The sequence below is a fragment of the Somniosus microcephalus genome, chromosome 12, assembly GCF_052327205.1.
Source record: "Somniosus microcephalus isolate GS21.2 chromosome 12, FLI_Smic_1.0, whole genome shotgun sequence".
Classification (NCBI taxonomy): Eukaryota; Metazoa; Chordata; class Chondrichthyes; order Squaliformes; family Somniosidae; genus Somniosus; species Somniosus microcephalus.
In genome coordinates, this window is record NC_140998.1 from 121,854,325 (window position 1) to 121,874,279 (window position 19,955).

General features: G+C 42.3%; 1 protein-coding gene across 8 annotated transcripts in view; it reads left to right on the forward strand.

The window, feature by feature from the left end:
• LOC147109494 (ryanodine receptor 3-like) overlaps nt 1–19,955 on the forward strand; it is a 506,629-nt gene that overhangs the window by 195,901 nt on the left and 290,773 nt on the right. For 6 of the 8 annotated variants that reach the window (XM_086003492.1, XM_086003497.1, XM_086003494.1 and 3 more), the window contains 7 exons: nt 2,535–2,638; nt 2,755–2,838; nt 4,697–4,856; nt 8,048–8,195; nt 11,686–11,891; nt 14,438–14,612; nt 16,859–17,067. In XM_086003492.1, coding sequence (XP_085859618.1) covers nt 2,535–2,638; nt 2,755–2,838; nt 4,697–4,856; nt 8,048–8,195; nt 11,686–11,891; nt 14,438–14,612; nt 16,859–17,067 — 1,086 coding nt within the window. Of the gene's footprint in view, nt 1–2,534; nt 2,639–2,754; nt 2,839–3,031; nt 3,062–4,696; nt 4,857–8,047; nt 8,196–11,685; nt 11,892–14,437; nt 14,613–16,858; nt 17,068–19,955 lie in introns of all 8 variants that reach the window. The other 2 variants (XM_086003490.1, XM_086003491.1) reach the window with 1 other exon arrangement.

Sequence of the window (19,955 nt, forward strand, 5' to 3'; positions counted from 1 at the left end):
AGGCCTTGTGGTGAGGGGGGAATTTGAGGCCTCATGGGGGGTCTCTGATCACGGGGGGGATGGGTGAGGCAGGGACGCTGGATCCAGGAGGTAAGTGTAAAGGCTCTTACCTCCTGGATCCAGCAGTCCTCGCCTTACTTTAGCTGGCGGGTTCTCTGAGGCCTGAGAAACCTGACCAGCCAGAGTTAAATTTGAAATGCTGTTTAAATCTGAGGCACACCAGCCTCAATATTATATTTAAATGGTTGACCTGCCTCCTCGGAGCAGGTTGGCTGCCCATCCTGTAGGAATTAATAAGCGGGGTTTGGGTTATTGTCTCTGGCCAGTCAGAAGCCTCTGAACTACTCCAGGGACCCCCATGTGGTTTCGAAGCGCTCCCCTATTCCTGGTTCTGACCGCCGGACTTATTTGGTAGCGATGTAGACAGAAAACGTGACTCGTGGTTGGGTGCAAAACAGACCAGTATTTATTGAAACAAAAGAAACAAATTGAAAATAAACAATACAGCACACCTATGCTGAAATATAGCACTACTTCTCACAGTACACTTTAGTGTCTACTACAACACTCGTTTGCTTAACAGAACACGGTTACTTAAATGCAGCACTTTACTTCTTAGTACAACACTGTTACTTAGATACAGCACTTTTAATACAGCTACTTAGTGTTCACTACAGCACTTTTCTGCTTAGTGCAACACTGTTACTTAGATACAGCACTTTTAATACAGCTACTTAGTGTTCACTACAGCACTTTTCTGCTTAGTGCAACACTGTTACTTAAATAGGGGAGAAGAAAACGACACAACGAGGGAAAATTGACTAAAATTACAGTTTAACAAGATTCCCCTTAATTCCCACCCTTATACTTATTCTAAGTTGCCTTGTAATGGGCCAGAAAATGTATGCTCACCAATGAACGCCTGCCCCGTGCCCTTGCGGTCTTAGATTCTTCACCACCCTGAAGATAGAGATACCCCAGTGTTTAATAGTAACTGCTGGTATTCCACTCCCTTGGGTGGGCTCCCAAGTTGTAGAGGGCACGGAGGCGAGGCTGCAGAGAGAGAGAGAGATGGCTTCTTGAGAAGCTATCTTATACCCCATTTGGAGCCGAAATCTTCCCGCCCAAATCCGGGTGCATCTGGGCTAAACAAAAGGGATCCGATGTCCCCATTAACTGTGATGGGTTTTGGATGAATTACCCATTTCCCTTGTAATGGGTTTTTGAATGCATCCCCATTCATTGTGATGGGTTGAATGAAACTGTCTCAGTTTGAAAACCATGTCTATTTCCTTAAGTAAACAGCCCTTGGATGTTAGTGTAAACAAACTGATTGTCCTGTGGTCACGCCCAACCGCAATTGATTGGCAGTCTCAAGTGGTTAATCCTTTGTGTCAACATTGTAGCAGTTTAGTGTAAACAAACATCGATTGTCCTGCAGGGAGAGAAACTCCCTGAACTGCCTTTGATTGACAGTTTAACTACTCCATTGCTTCAGGGCTGGGGTTTTTTTCTAAATCCTTTGTCAGCCATCTTTGATTTTCCCTTTTCATATGCACTTTTGCCACGAGGTTGGACAGCCATCTTTGATTATCCTTTTTCACAGACACACACAGGCTGCCTTTCAGTCCTCTTTGTCAGCCCGTGCTTTGAAGAGAGACTGTCCTTTTGTCTTCTGCCACGAGGTCTGGTGGCCATTTTGATCCCTGGATTTTTAAAGGTATATTCTACCCAGGTATTCTTCAATCAAAAATCAATCTTCGGAACTGTAGAAAATTTCAAAATTATTGTGAAATCCTACAATCCCCATCCCACCTCCATTAAAACCGGAAGTGGTTGGAGGCAGGTTGGGGTTGGGTTGGGGTCGGGATTCAGTTTTTTAACACTTTAACCTCCCACCCGACCCGAACCCACCCATTTTTGGGGGTTATAATTCCACCCAGGAGCATATTTTGCAGACATTTAAGGTTCGCCCATATTTAATTAAGCCTGGATTAGCTATCGGAGATTCTTTTAACGATGTGCTATTTGTTAATTACTGCCAATAAACCTCTGTGGCACCGAAAATTAACTATTACAAGTGTGAAGTCTCATTCCTTCAGGTTTTAATTGTTGCTGGTTATTTTAAAAATGTTAAATTAAAAATTAGAAAAATGTTTTTTTTTCTTTCAGTCTTTTTTTTTCTCTTGCTCTTAATCCAATCTTTCTTTGCCTCTCTTTCTTTAATTTCTCTTTCTGTACCTAATTTGGCTTTGAATTCACTCTAATTTACACTTCCTTCTCAGTCTTTGCGCTGTTTATTTCACAATTCTTCAATTTGATTGGTTAAGGAGCTACACAGTTGCTTGCCCTGTTCACTCAAATCCCAGATACCCTGTTTCCCTCACTGCAAGTTGTTCAGCTCGCACTCTCATCAACTTGCGGCGCAAAATATCGTCTCGATTAAATGGGCAACTCTAATGGCAGATTCACTCCTACAACAAATTATGGCCCATTGCGTTTTCTCTGCCTAACTGCCTGTGCTTCCTGTTCAGGTACGAGATGACAACAAGAGGCAGCACCCTTGTTTAGTGAATTTTGATAAACTACCAGAACAAGAGAGAAACTACAATTTACAAATGTCCCTTGAAACTTTAAAGTAAGTTTTTAAAATCGTGTTCAGTATTTAAGATGAAGAACAATTTATTACACCAGCTTGCTCTTTATGTCCATTTTGTTGATGAGTTTAAGGGGTTTATTGAAATGTCTTTCCAGGACCTTACTGGCGTTTGGCTGCCATGTTGTTCACATTAAACCAAAAGCTGAAGAAGACTTACAAAGAATGAAACTTCCCAAAAAGTAAGTTTATTCCAGTGTTGTTGCTGAGAGGCTTGTGTTCACAGACCAGTGTATTTGACTCTTTTTATATATTATATATTACAGCTCTCGGTCTCCATTATATTATTTATTTAGTAATCATTTTGTTAACTTTTCAATATAATATGCATAATACCATTTTTTGGACCAACTAGATGCTTTTGAATCACACTAGCTTTCAGGATCACAGAGGTTTCCTCATCAGGTGAGAAACTGTTAACCGTTATCATTCCTGCCCATTAAACACAAATAATTTAAGAGATGTATGCTTCGGAAGAGCGTTACAGGAACATGAAAATGTAGCAACAAGAAAAGGCCATTGTTGTACTTGAGTCTTCTCCCTCATCAAAATTCTCTTATCATCTGATAATTTTATTTAAGTGAATGAATTTGCAGAATGCGACTGGGTGGAGATGTGCAATGCTACAACACAAATCGTAGATTCTAAAAAATAATCTTTATAAAGTCACAGATGATCAACTTTCTATTGAGCTTAAATTCTTTGCTGAGATGAGTAAGCAGTTACAGACACCAAACATATAAGCCAAAATTGGATGTGCATTTTATAGTTTCATCTCCTGCTCTACTACTGCAGAGAACAGAGTCCGCTTGCATCAGTTGTACCAAATATACATTGACCTTGAAATTCCTGGGCTCCAAAAGGTTGGAAAAGAAAATCTCCGCCCGGTGAGACCAGGAATATTAGGCAGAATCTGGTTCCTTTAAATTCCAGTAGATGGGCCATGGACGAATCTTCTGCTCACCCTTCTACATCAAGGGGACATGTCTGGGAGAGTTCCCAGGTTTCCCTAAGATATTCTATCCATTCCACCCTCAGTAGGCCTCACTGTGGCTCAGACTAGCTGAGAGCTGGCCCCAACAATGACCTTAGCCTACTAAAGGTCTACCTTAGTCCAGTGAAGGCGCAATAGCTTTTCAGTTTTTTCTTCAGCCCAGTCGAGCCTTGGGGCACCTCAGGTGGAGTGGCTATGCACTGCTCTGCCTTCTGAAGGTGTTTCAGGACAAGTGCCACTGAAGTGCCCTTGCAGACATGATGCTCCTGCCCCGGCTATGCTAATGACCCCGTCCCTGCAACTTGGGATGGGGTCAACTGCAATGGGTGTCACTCTGCTGCACTTGCCCTGCGGAATGAGCCTCCAGGAATTTGGGGGCCATTGCCTCCTTGGAGAGGTTAAATTCTGGAGAGCTTGTTCTGGAATATTATTAGAATATTGAGCTGAAAAGAGCCTGCATTTACTGACGTGTTTCCTTAAAAGACAGCCGAAAGTTAACACTTTCTTGGACATCTTCTTCCACCATGTCACCTTAGCCTAAAGGAGTAATTTATCAGCTGCAAGTATATTTTCTCCAGTTTGGACAGCTGTAGATTGGCTTTCAGCTGATTTGAAGACGTGGCTCACAGTGTAATCAGTGGAGGCACTGGGCCACTTGGCTCCTCCTTGTCGCTGACATCACTGGAATGGCCTGGAAGCACAAGAGGCTGACGTGGCGGGTGGTCCTTGATGCATTTGTTTTGTCAATTTTATTTTAATTAAACATTAGGGAATTACTTTGAACAATAAGTACTTCTCCTCAACTTTCTTTCCCCTTTAAGCTAAAAGAGAAAATTAACCAAGAAATGTAATTATGCTTTTGATCCTAAATCTGTTTGCATTCTGAAGAGAATATTTGATTATTTTTAAGTCATTTAGCTTTCTTTAACTTGAGGCAAATTGATTACATATTGTTTGTTTTGTCTCACCGTATAAAATAATTTTATTTTACAATTTAATCAAATTTACTTGTAATTTTATATATGCCCATTTTTATTGGATTTTAGTTACATGATGCCAAACGGCTATAAGCCCGCTCCGCTGGACCTTTCAGATGTCAAACTACTCACTGCCCAAGAAGTTCTGGTTGACAAGCTGGCAGAAAATGCACATAATGTCTGGGCTAAAGACAGGATCAGGCAAGGCTGGACCTACGGCATCCAACAGGTAATTATCATTCATAGTAACTAGAGTAATATATGTTGTACATAAAATTCTGCCGTAAAACATTTTGCCAGATATGCAATTATGTAATTGCAAATGAAGAAATTGTAGAGCGGAAAGCCTGACTGAGACTGAATAACACAGAGAAAGGGTGTGAGCAGCGAAACATGTAGCCCTAATATTCATACAACACCCTCTACTTTGATCTTAAATTCTCAACAATATTTGAATGTCAGTAAGATATTCTTGTGTGCCATGTGTTGTGCATGTGACATCATTGTGTATTTAGTGCCTGCTAGTGTAATACAGTGGAGCCTCATTATTACAAGCTCTGCTACAAGCCTCTTACTGTATAACAAAATGTTTCGATTGGCCCCACCTGAAGCTCCATTAATGGTGCTTAAACCTTGAGCAGATGAACCCCTGTAATAAGAAGATAGATTAGGAGACATGGGTGGCTCAGCTGTACGGGGGTGGGGGGGAGGAGGAACATCGGGAAGGCAATGGTGGTAGGGGATTTGATAGGGGAATAGACAGGCGCTTCTGTGGCCGCAGAAGTGATTCCAGGATGGTATGTTGCCTCCCTGGTGCCAGGGTCAAAGGTGTCACTGAGCGGCTGCAGAACATTCTGAGGGGGGAGGGTGAACAACCAGAGGTCGTGGTCCATATCGGTACCAATGACATAGGTAGAAAAAGGGATGAGGTCCTGCAGGCAGATTTTAGAGAGCTAGGAAAGAGATTAAAAAGTAGGACCTCAAAGGTAGTAATCTCTGGATTACTCCCGGAGTCACGAGCTAGTGAGTATAGAAATAGGAGGATAGAACAGATGAATGTGTGGCTGAAGAGATGACGCAGGAGGGAGGGCTTCAGATTCCTGGGACATTGAGACCGGTCTGAGGGAGGTGGGACCTGTACAGGCCAGACGGGTTGCACCTCAACAGGGCCGGAACCAATATCCTCGCGGGGGTGTTTGCTAGTGCTATTGGGCAGGGGGATGGGCACCAGGATGTAGCAGTAGAAAGGAGAAACAAAGTGCACAAAGGATGGGGAGAGCCAGATAGCACTAGAGTAAGAAATAGTAAGGTATTAGGTGGGATCAGATTAAGAGAGAATACAAGAAGGTCTAAGACTGGTTTATAGTGCATGTGTGTAAATGCACAAAGTGTGGTAAATAAGGTTGGTGAACTGCAGTCACAAATAGCCACATGGGAATATGATGTTGCGGTGATAACGGAGATCTGGCTCAAAAAAGGGCAGGATTGGGTTTTAAATATTCCTGGATATAAGGAGTTCAGGAAAGATAGGGAAGGAAAGAAAGGAGGTGGGGTGGCAGTATTGGTTAAGGAGAATGTTACAGTGCTGGAGAAAGAGGATGTCCTGGAGGAGTCAAGGACAGAATATATTTGGTTAGAGTTACAAAATAATAGAGGTGCCATTACACTACTAGATGTATTCTACAAGCAACCAACTAGTGGGAAAGATATAGAGGAGCAAATTTGCAGGGAAATTACAGAGAGGTGCAAGAACTATAGAGTAGTAATAATGGGGGACTTCAATTATCCTATAGACTGGGATAGTAATAGTGTAAAGGGAAGAGATGGGGAGGAATTTCTGAAGTGTGTTCAGGAGAACTTTCTTGATCAGTACATTTCCGGCCCAATGAGGAAGGAGGCATTGCTGGATCTGGTTCTGGGGAATGAGGTGAGTCAAGTGGAGCAAGTGTCAGTAGGGGAACATTTAGGGAACAGTGATCATAGTATCATAAGGTTTAGATTAACTATGGAAAAGAACAGGGAGCAATCTAGAGTAAAAACACTTAATTGGAGGAAGGCAAATTTCAGTGGGTTGAGAATGGATCTGGCCTGGGTAAATTAGAATCAAAGATTGGCAGGCAAAACTGTAATCGAACAATGGGCTGTCTTTAAAGAGGAGATAGTTCGGGTACAGTCAAGGTACATTCCCACGAGGGATAAAGGTAGGAAAACTAAAGTCAGAGCTCCCTGGACGACAAACGAGATAGAGAGCAAGATGAAGCAAAGGGTACAATCCTAAAGTGGGTGCATGAACAGCGGGACCTGGGGGTATATGTGCACAAATCATTGAAGGTGGCAGGGCAGGTTGAGAAAGTGTTTAAACAAGCATACGGGATACTGGACTTCATAAATAGATGCATAGCGTACAAAAGAAAGGAAGTTATGATGAACCTTTATAAAACACTGCTTTGGCCTCAACTGGAATATTGTATCCAATTCTGGGCACCGCACTTTAGGAAGGATGTGAAGGCCTTGCAGAAAAGATTTATGAGACTGATTCCAGGGATGAGGGTCTTCAGTTACATGGATAGACTAGAGAAGCTGGGGTTGTTCTCCTTAGAGCAGAGAAGGTTGAGAGGAGATTTGATAGAGATATTCAAAATCATGAAGGGTCTAGACAGAGTAGATAGAGAGAAACTGTTGTTATTGGTGGAAGGGTCAAGAACCAGAGGACACAGATTCAAGGTGATTGGCAAAAGAACCAAAGGCAACATGAAATTTTTTTTTACACAGCGAGTGTTTAGGATCTGGAATGTGCTGCCTGAAAGGGTGGAGGAGGCAGATTCAATCGTGGCTTTCAAAAGGGAACTGGATAAGCACCTGAAAGAAAAAAAATGGCAGGGCTACGGGGAAAGGGCAGGGGGAGTGGGACCAGCTGAAGTGCTCTTGCAGAGAGCCGACATGGGTTCGACGGGCCGAATGGCCTCCTACTGTGCTGTAACCATTCTATGATTAGGAGAATTCGTTTTGAAGAGGATTATTAGGACCTGGAATGTCCTGCTAGAAACCGGGATGGATTCAGAATCCATAATGGTTTTTAAAATGGAAGAGGGTAAATACTTGAATGAAAATAATTGAAAGGGTATATGAAGAAAGAACATGCGGACAACCAGCACAGATATAACGGGCTTACTGGCCGTCTGTTGTGCTGTAAAATTTATCATTTAGTAAGAATTGCTGGTCCCAAGAGTTTTTAAAAAGGAGGCTTCACTGTATTCATTTGGTATATTTTAACTTCAGTCATTCGACATGTAACAGAACATTCTTTCTGTTTGCATTTTCAACTGGGATTTATGGATAACCCTGTAAAATTAGAATGCAGATAAATGGAAGATATTTGTACAAAACCTATGTGATGATATTGCCCGTCACTTCCTGTAGGATATCAAGAACAAAAGGAACCCTCGACTGGTGCCATATAGCCTCCTTGATGAGCGAACCAAAAAGTCAAACAGAGACAGTTTACGTGAGGCAATTCGCACTTTAATTGGCTATGGATACAATATTGAACCATCAGACCAGGAAACCGGTGAGCACAGTTACTATACATCAATTCATTAATCTGAGAACATCAAAATACAATACTGTAAGTTTATAAAGCATTATAGCCACTGCAGAAACCGCGGTCAGTTATTCCAAAAATATACAAAATATTCCTGTAGTAAGGTGCTCCTCGAGTTGATAATTGTTGACTTTGTTGGCTAATCTTTATCAGAACCTTTTTTTTGCCTGGTTTAATGCTTTGTTTGCAGTTTGGCTGAAATCACGGCCAGCTGTTCCCTTGGGCTATTTCGCTGTACATGGTTTGTGCAATCTGTACAGGAGGTCTGCTTGGTAGACATTCTCACACAGTTCCCTTTCCTGCCAAGTGGAACATTGCATGGGAAGGACAGAATAAGATTTATTGCCAGAAAATAAGCCATTAATCTGCCCGGGTGGGGAATTCCTTTTTGGGAAGTTTGTTTTCTCGACGAAAAATATATTTTTTAAATTGTGGCGCAGCTTCTGCAACCTTTTATTTGGTCAAAATGAAACTTGCGCAAAATAACTTCTTGTGTTGATACTGCAATGATAAAATTTATCACTTTGAGCGCTGACATTGCAGCACAAGACATCAGCAGTGGCAGAGAAAATTACCATCACTGATTTATTTGCCAGCAGTGTAAAAATTCAAACCAGTGCTTCACATATAAATGATTCGTTGTGTCAGGTACTTAGACTATATATAGCACAGAAATTCAAGATTTTGTATTCTAGTAACATTTGGGAATTAAAATTTTGAGGGAAGGGAGAAATCACCCTGATTCGACAATTGCAATTTTCCAGTAAACGTTGTAGTCGGAAAGGTTTGGATAGTTATTCCATACCTGGATTGAAGTAAAATTCTCATCTCTTATCCCAGATTTTACCAAAAACATAAATTCTAAACCTCTTGCAAACAAAACGTAACTCATTTTTTTATCACTGTTTCATTTTTTAATCCTATCACACCCCATAAATCAAAATATGCAATTAGTGTTTGCCTTGTTTCTTGAATTGCCTATTTTTCCTTCATTCCTAACAAGCAAACAAAGCACACGTAGTGTTTATGTGCTGCAATTCCTATATAAAATCAGAACCTGTCTTGGATTGCATGAAACAATCTATTGGTGCCTACTTGTCTATGAAACCACCGATAGTCCATGTGACACGCTGCCATCACAGTTGTGGAATTGCTCGCGGGTGTTCTGCCAGCCATGCCATTGTGAATAATTGTTACAATATCCAGGCAGCTTTCCAAACCATACATCAAGTGCTAGCTGGCTGACATCGTACCACGTCACTGCAAATCTCTCACCTGAATGCAGCAATGTAACTTTATCCTTCTGGACCAAGGAATTATTATCAATTAAACATTCTACTTACTATTTTATCAGTTTGAGTTTCATACCAATGTACCCCCTGGTGTGGTTCACTGGATTAGATTACAGTACAATGGGAAGCACACAATATCTACGATGGATTAATTAGTGAATTCATTATTAATGCTACAAAAACTTCACCTTAAAAACAATAATTTTCATGGACTATTGCCCAGAAATATTATAGAGCTAAATTTATACTGCATGAAATGTAAATACTTATTCATGTTGTTGCTATGTGCTTCTACATTTTCACTGTTCATATTCCAGCCAATCTTGATGCTTGTGGCAGACAGATGTCAATATTGTATCTATTTAAACCAAGAGTTTGGATACTATGACGCTCCAAAGAAGCCCAGGCCAGTCCCAATTCTCCATCCTTCACTCCCAGTCTGCTGGGATTCCCACTGGCAGTGCAGAATTATCCTTAATGTAGTGAGATGCCAGAAAGTGGAGGCATATGAGATGATACGAAAGTGCAAAAACTGTCTAAAACAGCCATTGAGATCAGAAGTTATTTTAGTCATCATGATGGTTACTTTGTCTGCACTGACCCACAGCTACTTGTGAATTGGAGATTTTAAAAGCAGATTTTCTACAAATTATTACATTTGGGAGTAAATAGTAAGGAATATTAAGAAACTAAGTCAACATCCTCCAACAAACAGAAAAGAATGGAAAGAGCTCATCCAGAAGCAAAATATAATCAACACTGCGCTATTAAAAGATGCTTTAAACATATTTGAAGAAAATGGGGATATTTAAAGAAGGACAAAGCTGAAAGGCATCTTGCAGTCTCTGTATGTCGAATAATATGATGAAAGAAATACCCTCGCAAGCAGGGTCTAGTTCCCCATTTACACTTGTGAAAATAGTGACACCAGTTGTGTGGTAGTGTAAAAAGCGGGAACAAAATGATGTTGGCCACTTGCAGTGAAAGTCACTGAGATCCACTCATGCAACTTCTAACACTTACATGGTGCACAGTTTATTGATTTCATGTAGTGCCTGTGTAATTTCCTCTACTGAAGAGACCAGATGGAATCAGAAGAATATTGAATAGCAGTACAGGAGGCTGCCTCTAAGTTTAAAAGGAGAAAAATGAGCCAGTAAGACAAATAAGGAAAACTTATGCAAGATCACCTCCTGCAAGTCATCTTGCTCAGTTTGCTAAAGTGAAATTATTAGCATTACAGTACACTTTTTTGAAATGAGGAAAATCACTAGCTCCAGAAGAAATCACATACACATTAAATCATCATCATATTTATAAAGGTGTTTTTGGAAGACATGTGAGTTTGAGAGCCAGAATTCAGATGAGTCCATTCCACCAGTGCAAGTATGGTGGAGCAAACCTTGTAGCTGCCCAAGTTAATGGTCATAGGCTGTATACCAAATCCTGCAACCAGGGTCATTGGCATGGTTGAGGCATGCACTTGCATTAGTAAGACTGCTTCATAGGTGCCCGCCCTAATCCGCTGTTGTAAGGTGGAGTGGCCCACAGCTGCTCTACTGGAACTCCACCGAGGCCCGTTCTGGGCTGAAGAACTTTGGCTGCTTTGACCATCTTTAGCTCCAAAGGACCCATAAGTGCAGTAGATAAAAGTAATGAATTCCCTTTGGGGTCAATTAATCTTTGAGGCTTCTGGGGCCTTTGCATTTGTTGCAAAGGCCTCAAAAGAACCCAGGCCAGTCCTTAGCTGGCAAGAGTTCTATTGAGGCCTTATAAGGGTGTACTAGGCTGCCCAGGAACTCTCCCAGACATCCCTTTGATGTGTGGTGTGGGGGAATATAGGACATATACACATGTCTACCCTACATTCCTGCCCCCTGCCACTGACCAGAATTTAAAGTGGTTCTTGAAATAATGAGGAATTCCAGCACAACCCGGTTCCACTCCAAATCCAAGTCATCAAGACTTTTCCGAATGGATATTTGTAATGTTACTAGAGACTGAATTTTATATGGTTTGTCTATCACAGAAGGAGCTATAAAGAAAATGTTTTATGTCAAGGTTTTGGTCTATCAAAGTGTGTTTTATTGGCATGTTTCTTCACTTGAAATTTTGTTTTTGTCAACTATTTTAAATGAAGTAATTTGGTATTTTTATATTTTAAGCTGGTGAAACTGTGGAAAAAATTAGCATTGACAAGATCCGTTTCTTCCGAGTGGAGGAGACCTATGCAGTCAAAACAGGAAAGTGGTACTTCGAGTTTGAGGCAGTGACGGCAGGTGAAATGCGTGTTGGCTGGGCAAGGCCAGCATGCAGACCTGACATAGAACTAGGTGCTGACAGGAATGCCTTCGTTTTTAATGGCCATAAGGTTTGTGATTTGCTGATGTGCATATTGGTGCTGATTGCAAAATGTAGGCTGTCGACTCGCTCAAAACCTGAGTTTTGGTTCAATTTTCAAATACAAAAATACTCAGCGCAAAAGATCCTCCTGCTTAGTTTATTTTGTAAAACACACTTGAGAAGTTTTTCCCAAGTTTAGCAAAACTCTTTCAAACTATATCGTTTCTAATCTAAAATTCAATTTGAGCCATGGGAGACCCAGTAAGTATTCTATTTCATTATAGTCAAACAAAATAATCTTTTCTTTTCCAAAATATTATCCACATGTTTCCAGGAGTAAATTTTCAGTTGCCAATTCAAAGCTTTAGACATTAAAATCTAGAATTTCCGCTCAGGCAAAATCTTGAGTTGAAGTACAGTGGTGTGCAATAGGTGCCCGCCTGATGTGAAGTGAAGTGGCCCGAATTAGCCTGCTACTGCTGCAGGATTTAAAGTCACTCTACAACTTAAAAGGGAAGACAGTCACCAAAATAGATTTACAGAAGAGCTGAAAGGTTTCCTAACAAATGATGTCTGTGAGGTCTGCAAGAGGGCAGAGAGTCCCCAGATCCATTCATGTATCTGTAGGGAATTAGGCAGAGGAAGGAGGCACTGTCTGGAACAGAGCAACACAGGCCTGCAATGAGAGCTGCTAATGGGTATTGGAAGGAGGTAGACAGGGCAGTCGGTGCCAACTTCGGCACCCCTGGCATGGCCACTCAATGAAATAGGTGTAGGAATTGAGCAAGAGTCATATAGGTGCAATAAATGATTCTTTGGATCTTGGAAAATCCTGTCACTCTGTAAAATTGTAATGCCCTGCCAGGTTGCACCAGTTGTCAATGAGGAAGCTGATGAAATTGCTAGCTCTCGAGAACAATTCATGCATGACGTGCTTGATGCATCCATGCACATCTGATTGGCAAATGTAGGAAGTCACACAACACCAGGTTATAGTCCAACAGCTTTATTTGAAATCACAAGCTTTCGGAGCGCTGCTCCTTCGTCAGGTGAAGTGAAGAGATGCATATAGGCACAGCATATATAGTCAGAAAACACTGCCAGATGATTACAGGTAATCTTTCTAACTGCCCTTCATGTGATAAAGGGCAGTTAGAAAGATTACCTGTAATCATCTGGCAGTGTTCTCTGACTATATATGCTGTGCCTATATACATCTCTTCACTTCACCTGACGAAGGAGCAGCGCTCCGAAAGCTTGTGATTTCAAATAAAGCTGTTGGACTATAACCTGGTGTTGTGTGACTTCCTACAAAAGTCCACCCCAGTCCAACACCGGCATCTCCACATCATGATTGGCAAATGTTAATGATACCTTCAGTGGCAGAGTGGAGTGGCCTGTGGCATAGAGGTTCAGGGCAGTTGTGACCTGAGCAACCTCTGGCAGAGGAATGCCTGTGATGAAAATGGGCTGTAAGTCAACTGGCAGCATGTGACTTAACTCTGTGGCAGGTTCCTTTTGAAAGCCACGCCTCTGCAGGGACTGCTTCTTTGTCATATGCAGGTAGGAGCACCTGTGCCTGTGGGTACCAGCAGGTGGGTGTCATGTGCCTGCTTTGCAGCCTCTTTAACTTGGACTCCCTCCATTGCTTTTCTTCTTTCAAGAAATAAAGATAGAAGGGAAATTCCAATAGAAAAAGCACCCTGGCTGTCTGAAAAGGGGAGGGGAAGGGGAAAGAAATTACCTCAGCATTTGGTACAAAGACAATGGCAAAGTACTTGGCAACAGCAAAGAAACAAAAAGAGCACAAGAAAAATGACTGAGAAATAAGTTTTTAACTGTACCTGTTAACATTAAATCCTATAAACATTATTTCCCTTTTCCATGGCACTTAGCAACTGTGGATGCAATATAAAATGGGCGTGAATTTGAAAGAGCTCAAATGAGGTGGAAATAATGGAACATGGGCTGTATGATATTGTTATCACCCTATTTGCATCTGTTTTCCCAAAAATAGCTGGGTTTTTCCACCAGCTACCAGAAATGTTGGCAGAAAATGGGGCAACATTTTCCCACTCCCCTAAACATTAGTAAAATGATGGAATGAATTGGTCACTGAGTTTTATTACAAAGACCTGTTTAGCCATTATTATGGTCATTTAGAAATTGATTTGGTAAAATGTTTGTGCAGTACTGATTTAATTTCCAGTCTACTTTTTAATGACTGTACATCATAGAATTTACAAAATACAATGACAACATTTAGATGCCAGGAATCCCTATGGAATGACTGTTTTTGTTGCATGAAAAATCTATTGGTTAGACTCTGGAAAAGGTTCTTTCCCATCCAGAAATATCATGAAATTCCGTTATTTTCAATATAAATTAATTGTCACGTTGAGTAACATTAAATGAAGTTTTCGGGTATCATTTGTATTCATTTTTGTCACAATTTAGTATACGTTCACTGGAAATATTGTAGATCAGCAGCACAGTTTTGTGTTGGTTGTTGAGAACTCCTAGTAATATATATGTAATATACTAAAAATGAAATGGGATCTACTCTTTTTCCAGGCTCAGTTTTGGCACCAAGGTGCTACTTACTTTGGTCACACCTGGCAGCCTGGTGATGTGGTTGGCTGCATGATTGATATGAATGATAAATCAATGATATTTACTCTGAATGGAGAACTGCTCATCACTAATAAAGGCTCAGAACTCGCTTTTACAGATTTTGATACAGAAGATGGTAGGTTAATGTTTATTGTTTTATTTTAACAGTGACAATTTTAATTAGACATGTGTATTGGATTTTTGATAATCTTACCAAAAAATTGGTAAGCCTAATGTTAAAAAGGCTAATGGAATGCTGGCTTTTATATCTAGAGGACTAGAATACAAGGGGTAGAAGTTATGCTGCAGCTGTTCAAAACTCTGGTTAGACCACACCCAGAGTAATGCGAGCAGCTCTGGGCACTGCACCTTAGGAAGGATGTATTGGTCTTGGAGGGAGTGCAGCATAGATTTACCAGAATGATACCCGGACTCCAAGGGTTAAGTTACGAGGAGAGATTACACAAATTAGGGTTGTATTCCCTAGAATTTACAAGGCTAAGGTGTGATCTGATCGAAGTTTTCAAGATATTAAGGGGAACAGCTAGGGTAGATAGAGAGAAACTATTTCCGCTGGTTGGTGATTCTAGGACTAGGGGGCATAGTCTAAAAATTAGAGCTAGACCGTTCAGGAGTGAAATTAGGAAACACTTCTACACACAAAGAGTGGTAGAAGTCTTGATCTCTCTTCCACAAGCGGCAACTGATGCTAGATCAGTTGTTAATTTTAAATCTGAGATTGATAGCTTTTTGTTAACTAAAGGTATTAAGGGATATGGGCCAAAGGCGGGTATACGGAGTTTGGTGGCAGATCAGCCATGATCTCACTGAACGGCAGAACAGGCTCGAGGGGCTCAATGGCCTACTCCTGTTCCTGTGTTCCTAATTGCTGACTGTTGCACTGTAATATTTTATGGCTGCATGATACAGATTTAATAAAATCAGATGCTGTAACTGCAAAAAGGGACTTTGAAGGTACAAATGTGAGATTGTTGTTGCAATAGCTAAAATATGCCTCACATCAATAAAGGGAGCAATATTCATAAAATAGTTCAGAAGAAGGCCCTACTGCCCATTTCATCTCATCTTCCAGAATACTAAGCATACCGCTTCCCTATGACAGTAACTATGGGGGTCGATTTTGATGTGTCCCATCCTGCTCCCATCCGGTGGGAGGCTGAGGCAGTGAGCCTGCCACCTGCACAGTGGAAGCGGTTGGAGGCCAAAACCATTTTGACGGTCTGGCCTCATTTGAATTCCATCAGTGACCTGCTTACGCACCCTGAGCAGCTCGGTGATCGGAGAGGTTGGGAAATCCGGTGACCCCTCTGCAGAACCCAACTGGTCCAGGTAGGTTAAAGAGGTGGGTAGGCGATCCCGAGGAAGGGCTGCAATGGTCAGACATGGAGGGGTGGGGGGGAGTTGATTCTTCTGGGGCTAGCAGGAGCCCAAAAAGCAGTTTTAAAGTTATTTTAGTGGCTCCCTTTAAGGGCCTCCAGTTAGACTGCTCCATGTCAAGTAATAATGGGTGGAGTATGCTTTAAAATTGCACTGGGGTCTGATTGACGTCATAGGACCCAGATTTGCATAGGATAATAAGGCCCCTGCCTGTTCACAGAAGGTGCCTAGGCTACCTATTTCACATCAAAATGGCAGCAGCCTAAACGTCGGCAAAAACGCGGCGATCGGTTTACCTATACCTATATAAGGTCCTCTCTGAGGTACTTTTCTGAAGCATGAAAAACCCTAGTTAACAACTTATTCCTGTGAGATTGTGAAATAGCTTTGTTGCTCCTGTGTGGTGCAGCTAGGGTCTAGATGTTACCATTATGCAACCAGAAGTTTACGTAACACCCATGGCGAATATATGCCTCCAATTTGTACTTGCAGCATACACAGTACCTGACTGTTTTATTTTGCATTAAATTTCACCCCATAAATGGGAACTAAAACTGACCAGAAAAGGGAAAGTTTGTTTCCTTGGGTATCTTCCACACAACAATGGTAAGGAAATTAACCAAACCAGGAAATCCAGATTTTTTTTTAGCTGGACTTGACATGACTCACTCGCCTTCTCACCCTAAGTAATATGGGGGAGATAGCCTGGATGTTTCTGTTGTCAACAAAATTGATAGTTGAAGCTGGAATCTTTCATGATAATCAATTAGGATTATCATACTTAACAATTATCATCACAGAATTAAAAACAAATCAGTTGCCATACTTATGGATAATCTATGTATATCCTAATATGTCATTGTACAGTTTTGTCATGACAACCTTAACTCTGATACTTATGTTATCATAAGTACTTAATTTTAGAAATATCTTAAATCAATATAGAATAAATAACATTTATTTTCCCCCCTCACCTTTCTCTAGGTTTAATCCCAATTTGTTGCCTGGGCCTGTCTCAGATAGGTCGCTTGAATTTTGGAAAGGATGCAACCACTTTCAAGTACTATACAATGTGTGGTTTACAAGAGGGTTTTGAGCCTTTTTCAGTGAACATGAACCGTGATGTAGCCATGTGGTTCAGTAAACGCCTACCTCAGTTTGTCTCCGTACCAAAAGATCACAACCATATTGAGGTAAGATCCAAATTTTGATTAAAGTCTGCACACCCACATTGAAGATATCATGCATTCATGCCACTGACGTGTGGTTTTCACAGAAGGCTGGAATTACAGAATACAATCCCAAAATCCATCTGAACACCAGGCAAATCCCATAATCTTGTGTAAGGAAGTCTATTGGTCAGCATAAACCAATGGAGCTAAATATAAATATATGGAAATGCACAATCCATCCACATAATTAGAATAAAACTTTCAGAATCCCATGTGATATTAACTGAATTTGACTTATTCACTCACTATAAAGCAGTGGTCCTGATCACACAGCATCTCTGTGACAGCAGCAGTGTAAAATTGCTGAACAGTGCCTTGAGAAGTAAATGCATTATTATAGGTTTAACCATCAGAAGAGATCAAATATTGGAGGTGTGTTTGTTGCATTTCACCTTTGTAATACATTTTTAATTTCTGAAATTTTAGCAGTTTGAAACCTTGTTGGGAACATATTATGACATTTTTGGTGCATTTGCTTACAATTCTATTAGACATTATGGCCTAGAAATTCGGTTGGTAGCGCCAGCGATTAGCGCCTAAAGAGCCCGAGAATTGGGGCGTTACCCAATTTTCGGGCGGGCGCTGTGAATATAGCGCCACCTCCCATATTGAGTATGATTTTAGCGCTGGCGCTAACTCTTTGCGCGTGCCCGCGGGCGCAGGCAGATCATGACGTCATTTCAGTGTGCAACGCCATTTTTGCGCCCCGGACCGGATATTCAGTGGCGCCCGCAACCTTTCCGCCTGGCGCTATTAGTGACAGTTGGATGGAACGTTCCCAGGCCCTTCTTGGACTCGGGGGGCGCTATTTAAAGGGGACAGTACAAGTATAAAAGCTGCAGCCATTTCGGCTGGCCATCCTGATTGTTGCTGGAGAGAGTTGCTGACCTTCTGTTGGACAGTAATTTTCTCATTGAGCCTTCGGAGGCACTGGCACTGGCAGCTTGAGAGCCCGGCTCCCGAGCTGGTGATGCAGCATCTGAAAGCAGGGAGGTGGAAGAGTGGCTTTAGCAAAAGGACAGGTTCGCAGCAAGGGATGCCAGATTGCGGCAAGGCTATGACATGGGTCCACAGTGAGAAAGCATGCTGGCGGGGGGAACAAGTAGAAGGAGACAGTTGTAAGAGGTGAGAACCTTACCATCGCTGTCGACAATGGGGTCGGTAGCTGCAGTGGTTACAGGACCATTCAGACGTCCTCCAAGAATCTGGTGGACTCTCTCCTCGAGATCCGTGAGAGTGACCACTTGTGGAGGTCCTCCACCGGTGCGAAGCTGGTCTTTGCCAATCCTCGCCAGCATGGACTGCAGGGAAAGGAGGGGAAGTTATGTTACCTGATGCCCTGAGTGATCATCCCATGCCCCCCATGGTGCAAGAGCCCTTACATGACGCCCTGAGTCAAATGTGCATGTTTGTGCCCAGAAAGGGCCATGGGTGCTTGCTGGCAGATGGCCAATGGGGCACAGGCCACCCTGCAGCCATAAAGTCAGGTGCAAATGAAGGGATGCAGAAGTTTGCAGGAACAACACCCACCCTCACGACCCGAGTGAGGTCGTTGAATTTCTTTTTGCATTGGACAGGGCTCCTGGTCGCCATGCTGCTGGAGTTGACCCTCTGGCATACATCCCTCCAAGCTCGTCGGTAGTCCTTATGATTCGGCCTCCTGCCATTGTCTGGGTAGAGAACATCTCGCCGGCGCTCCATTGCGGCCACCAATTGCTCCAGAGCATCATTGATGAAGCGCTCTGCTCTCTGTCTCACCTTCTCCATCTGGTCCAAGTTTTTATCGCCAGAGAAGGGCCTGCGCCGATTCTGAGGCCTGCAAGGTGCAGAGTGTGGATGCTGAAGCTGACTGACCCACCCCTTTAAGAGCTAGCCGGCGCCTGGAAGTCTCGTGGTCATCGGTAATTGAGAGCACCTGCGCTGAGCCCGTCCGCTCCGATATTGGATTGCGCCGGAAGTTTAGTGCCTTAGGAGTCCCGTGTAACACCTGAATTCGCGCCTCAATCACCTTTAGGGGCGATGCAACCCAATATCGCGCCAGGCGGCGATAAGTTTCATCTGGCTATAAACTTTGCGCAGCGCCAGTTCTAATGCCTCAAGCTGGGCTATACCCAATTTCTAGGTTATGTGCCTTTTCAAATATTTTATATTATTTTTAACTTAAGTCAAAAGACTAGATGAAAATAACATTAAATTGTTAGGATTTTTTCCAACTGCACAGCAATTGGTAGTCCAGTAATTGAAAATGCTATAAAGAAATATTATGGACTTTAAAAATATCAATCTGCAGCTTTACACTATTCTAATAATATGGTTAATTGTCATTATTATGGATGTAGGTTATTAAAACAAAATGATCTATTTAGACAAAGAAGCAGCTAACTTGCAACCCCTTACCTATAGCATTATTGACCTGACACTAGGTCCTCGATATTAACGCCCCAATTATGGGCATGAGCGGGTCAGAGGGGGTGGTTTAAAAATGTTTAAATGGCCAACGTGACTCCCAACCGCTGCGTACACGCCCATTGTACAGTGACGGGTTTTCTTGGCCTCCGAGTGTCCTGCCGTGAAGAACCGGGACACTTCATTAACATATTTAAATCGGGCTCGCACAGTGTAATCATGGCAGATCCCACCCACCAAGCCCCAATCGCTGACCTTGCCCCTCCCCCCACCTCCGCAATGGCCTCTCATCTCCCCGCTCCAGCCCCCACCCAAGCTCCAAACACCGACGTCCCCCCGTCCTGATTGCCGGGGACCTACCCAAGGGTCCTCGGCTGCAGCCTCCTGCCGTTGGTTTTCCCACCCGGCCGCCGGTCAGGCTGTCAATTTGGCCGGTTGCCGGG